At 45.2% G+C, this 5,337-nt stretch overlaps 1 protein-coding gene across 1 annotated transcript; it reads left to right on the top strand.

Moving 5' to 3' along the window:
• Positions 1 to 2,673: 2,673 nt before the first annotated feature.
• On the top strand, positions 2,674 to 4,938 carry T265_03250 (hypothetical protein; the record flags this gene model as incomplete). The annotated part of the gene is made up of 1 exon (XM_009167683.1): positions 2,674 to 4,938. One exon carries the CDS (start codon positions 2,674 to 2,676, stop codon positions 4,936 to 4,938), a length of 2,265 nt encoding a protein of 754 aa, XP_009165947.1.
• Between the last annotated feature and the right edge of the window lie 399 nt (positions 4,939 to 5,337).

Genomic DNA, 5,337 nt, shown 5'->3' with positions numbered 1-5,337 from the left:
TCAAAATGACCTCGTCTGGGTTGGCTTGACTACGCTGGATGTAGTCGCGCTACTCTAACTGGGTGCAAACTGCAAAGGTACAAGTCATGCACTCCTCAGATCCGGTTTACAACGAGGTAGACTAACCTTTAAAGGAAGACGCCCAAAATCTCCAATTACAAGTTCATCCTTGTTTCTCGTGACAACCTTCTTTGGTACAACTAGTTTGTTAAACAGTATGCATGAAGGCTGTTGAAGCGGGCGATTTGATCGCCCTGGCACTGATCAGGTGACCTACAAATCAATTAATCGATATGTGTCCAACTTTGTGTCTACTTGGTGTCCTACATAACTCGCATTTTTAAATCCACGATTGAGGAGAGTAAGACAAATGTTAGCACACTGCAATACACTATAAATCTCTCTTGGTTTATTCGACACTTGTGGCGAACAGGTTTTTCTTGGGAGTTGTAAAACTTGGAAGTAAGGATCTAAATACCCTGAGATCATCTGACACAAAGTACACTCATCTGGATACATTGGCTTTATGTTGGATACCTTTCCTTTCGTGACATACTACCTGTTATCGTTCCCTTTTCTATCGGGACACTTTGTGTATGGCCAGAGCTAATTTGTTCTATGAATAAGGTCAACATGTCTTGAGAGTATAGTGTTAGGCGTGTAGGTTTGTTTTGAGCGCTTGCGTACACTCTCAAATTATGCGCACCGATCTTTTCTGACTTTTTCTCAGAGCTGCTGTTGATCCATTAATTAACTGTCCACGTCTAATTCAGACTAGACGTTGGAACATCTTTGTCAAGCGGTCAGGCTGTCGAAATTTTTGCCGGGGACTTTCTTGACCAGTCAAGATGCGGTGCACTAGAATGTTTATTCCTGATACGGGGCGTCGTTTTAACTGTTCACCGATAATAGTATATGCAGAAGCCAGGGAATCCGGTGACCACGTGATGCGCTTTCTGTGACTGAAGGATGAGTGGCGCTCTATCCTGTCCAAGGAAGAGCTAAGCACACTACTGTTCAGCCGCTCGGGACCGAATGTTTAAGTGTTCACTAAATGACCGGAAGATCGCGGAATCGAAACTCTCGGTGTTCGGTGAGACGCGCACTGCAGATACCAGGGACGAATCCACTATACATTGTTTCTAGCATTTTCAGCATTACCGAGAATCTTAACTTGGATGTAATTTTGAAAATGACTCGGTGGTATCTGAAGGTTACTCACTGGCTGCCATACCACCCGGAGGAACCACAAGGGCTTGGATACTGCCAGGTTGCCCCAGCCTAGACAGGGGAAGTCGAGAGGCAGAGTTCGGATTCGAAACACGGATCTCCCGGTCAGTAACTTCGCGCTCTAATACACTTGGGCCATCTCGTCTCAAATGGGAACGCTGGGCTAAAGAATACGATTGGTTTTGAAGTTTTTCCTTTTAAAATCGAGCAGGAAAGCACTGTCACTTTGACAGACATGAAATGAAGAGACTGGATTTTTGGTGTTTCATGCTCCTCCGTATCCTGAGCGTGGTCGAGTTAGTTATGCCTGGTTGATTAGTGAAGACAAATCAAGCTAACAGACGTTCGTGGCCTCCGTCTGATGTTCTATGCTCAAGAAGTGAGCGGCTACAGTATGTCATACAGCGGTGCAACGAAATGGTATTTGGTGAGCTGATAAGTAGCAAGTTGGGTCCTTTGATATTCGTGGTGTTTTACTCCTGGGAACGTACTCAACATGTAAACTTTGGCTGTCATGAATTAGCCACACATGCATTCGGTGATTGCGTCAAGTGGAGAACATAATCAGGTCAGAATATCAGAAGTGAGGTGGAGGATACGTACCACTTTCAGCAGTAATTAGAGCGAAAGTCACGTGCGATCCACATACACAACACGCTCGTTTGAGAAGCTGCCCTTCCGTCCTGGGGAAATTATTCTGGTGAGTCCACACCAACGGAGAAAGCGAAAAGAATTGAACTTCAGTTTCGCTCTTATTAGAGTTAATCAATTGTCCAGATCGTTAACTGTTTTCCTGTTCAGACGCATCCAGCTTGCGCTTGTGGGGCAGTGGTAACACTCACTTCGCATGTCGGATGTCTGAATTTCAAAACAGAACGTTAAGGATATGAACTACTGATGGGCTTTAATAAGAGCGAAACTAGACTTCACTTCTCTCGCCAGTCTTTGGTTTGGGCTCACCAGAATAATCGCGCCAGCGCACGGAAACCCGTATTGGTGTGAAACAAAGGGACCGTTTGAGGATATGACGGAGCTGTGTCAAACGAAAGTGAACGAAATTGCCAGTCTAGAATGCCAACAGTAGCTAAATAATACCTTTTCTGATCACGTATTACAAACTGACACATGCGACAGTGTGGCTAAATATACGGGTAAGATTGGTTACCGGTTAATCAGCTGATTAACTAATCTCAAAGCCGATTGGTTATTGTTCTCATTGGTGTCTTTCCGCTAGCCACAAAAACCAATCGCATTGCAGCGATAGACAGGCTTGGATGAACAGCTGTTGCACTCACTCGCTACATATCTCGCCGGGGTCGCATGACAAGACCAGGCGGTCAGCTGCGGGACCATTCCCCATGTAATATTCACATACGTTCGGTGATGTCCCGGAGCTTAGACCAACTGTGACACACTGTGCGTCTGCTAAATGCTAACTTTAAAATGCCGCGGCTGGAAGTATTGCTGTTTGTGTTATTCGTCATCTTCATTCCATGCGTGATACTCTCCGATTCAGAAAACGCGCCACAACTCATAGACAGTTTGTATCTTCCCTCGGACCTGGAGAATGCAGAAACAAAGGGTCAGTCGATCAACACCTTCCCCGATTCGGATATTCCACCGTATTCAAACCGGTACATCCAACCACAACCGGTTCATTCAACCAAAGACGTTGGCGGAGAACCTCGAAACCGATTCTATCTAGACGAAGGATTATGTCCGTCGGTTCACTGTTTTACATTTCGCAACTCCACCACAAGAAAAGTTGTTCTCGACTGTCAGGACGAAATAACTTCCACGACCAACACCATCAAAATATTGGAACGGATCAATTGCAGCTTTTGGAAAAATCCAACTACCACACACTCCTTTCGCACAGCAGTAATCACTGGACCTGCAGTGGCTGAAGGGAGAGGATATGATTTGAAGATAATTCTGAGTCCAGCTCAGGTGGACGAGGGTAGAGGAGATGCAGTGCGACGTCTACACATTGATCACCTGGTACCTGGTGTCCTTGGATGGATAGTCCAAACACTGAGACATCATCTACAACTGGAATTAAGTCCGGTTCATCTCACAATATCTTACATTTATATTGCCACTCTACGACGCATTGATCTGGGTGATTTATCGACCCGTTCTCGTGTAACACGACTAAGCATATGGAATCCGTTCAACTGGGAAGATGATAGTCTGATACCAAACACAGTTGTTGGTACTAAGGGGAATTTCGCGTATGCACAGGACTCAATTCTACCTCCGTATTTTCGACTCACCGTCTTCTGTGATGTTGCCAACCGTATTTCATCATTCCGTCGCCTTTGGCTTCCGTGGAAAAGTTGGCAAGTCAGATTTTATCACTGTCACGACAACTACGAGTGTAGATCTTGGATAAGCAGATATCCTATTTGTGATGTATTCAGTAGTCAGACGTTTATGCCCGTCTATTTTCTACTCCCGCAGCCATCCGTCGGAACGTATTCCTCACCCAAACATTATTTGCGCTTGAGCGGAGTGAATAGCCGGAATAAAGCTGGAAACCAACTTTTGTTCGAGACTACTTGTCAACGAGAAGCTGGTTTGTGGGACCCGGTAGACGATTTGAAATTAGACCACGTCAGAAAATGTTGGCAACCAAATGTGTATAGTATGGACACAAATCAGAGGGTAGAATCCTTGGATTCGGTGGTCATTGTTCCCGAATCAGAATCGAACAGGGATGAATCGGAAGCGATGACCACATCAACCGCTACACCAAAAGCGACCAAAGCAGTGACATTGTCTTCCACGCCTTCGACGCAAGCGCCAGGCACAGCTTTTGAGAATCAAACTTCAACTAAAGAACCTGTGCTTCTAAACACCTCAGACACTTCCACAACTAAGGTGGATCATGTATCGTCTCCACCAACCCTATTGCAGATGGCAAACGCACCTGCTTACTCGTTTGATGACAAGCCCACCATGGGAAAAAGTTCCCCATCTGAATCCTACTTGATATACATCATTATTTCCCTGGTTCTTCTAGTTCTTTTCCTCTTATTCGCCTTGATTTTCGCGATACTCTGTATCAGAAGGCGTGTGAGCAGAGAGAAGCAACAGGACAAGTTTACCAATGGGTACCTATGTCGGTTGGATGGGAACACCCTATATGGCAGTTGTCCGCACCCGTTAAGTTCCAGCGTGATATTCCTCGGGCGGGGTTCGAATAATGCATACAGTCCTAGATCAGTGAGAAATCTGCCAAGAACATGCTCCGAGTATTTCACGTCGACTGTTGTTGATGCAAGTCTTGGAGACTACAAAGCACCGGGAACCAAATGTTCCAAATTACAGAGTAATAATTACAGGGGATTGTCAAACCCAAATTTGAATGCTTCTTTGAAAGCCGTCGACCGTGGAAAAGTACGGACAAAATCTCCGCACGACAGTCAGATTTCTATGAACTCAGTTTCGAAACAATTGAATAGTGCACCCTCCGGATTACGGACAAACGGATTGGGTGAACTGCCCTCGACACACCCGCCTCAACCGTGGCACAGTCCAAAATTGACAAGGCGTAAACAGCCGGGAGAACGCTTCAGAAAGAGTAGAATGTTTGCCTTTTGGCGACGATCGAAAAGGCCGCACACCATGGTTTTTGAAGATGGTGATTTTTCCAAAGAAAACTGGCCAGAGGGACTGAAAAGTTCCTTGGCAAAAATTCTGTAAGTTGTCACATCCACATGACTGCAAAAAGAAAACTCATGTCGAAACTTGCATGCTTCTTGCGCCATGTATATACACATAGTGATGCCGCTTTGTACAGTATTATAATAAATTGTAGATGCGCATATAAACAGGAGATTCCCCGAGACAGTCAGGGAGTGTGGTTCCATTGGTCAGATCACCATAAGTGCACTCCAGAAAACGTTCATCTACTGGATTACGTAATCCAAGAAGCATTTCAGGACTAAATGGTTAGGAAAATAAGGTCTGAGAAGGTCTGAGTAAGGCCTGAGAACACCATAAACGAGAGATTCAGCTGGGTTCCAGGTGAGCCTCCCGAAAGAACCAAATTAGTTTGCACATGAGTGTATATTCGCTAATTTCGTGCAATTCGGTTTCAAG

The sequence above is a fragment of the Opisthorchis viverrini genome (genome assembly GCF_000715545.1).
Source record: "Opisthorchis viverrini unplaced genomic scaffold opera_v5_45, whole genome shotgun sequence".
NCBI lineage: Eukaryota > Metazoa > Platyhelminthes > Trematoda > Opisthorchiida > Opisthorchiidae > Opisthorchis > Opisthorchis viverrini.
This window is presented reverse-complemented; position numbering and strand designations above follow the sequence as displayed.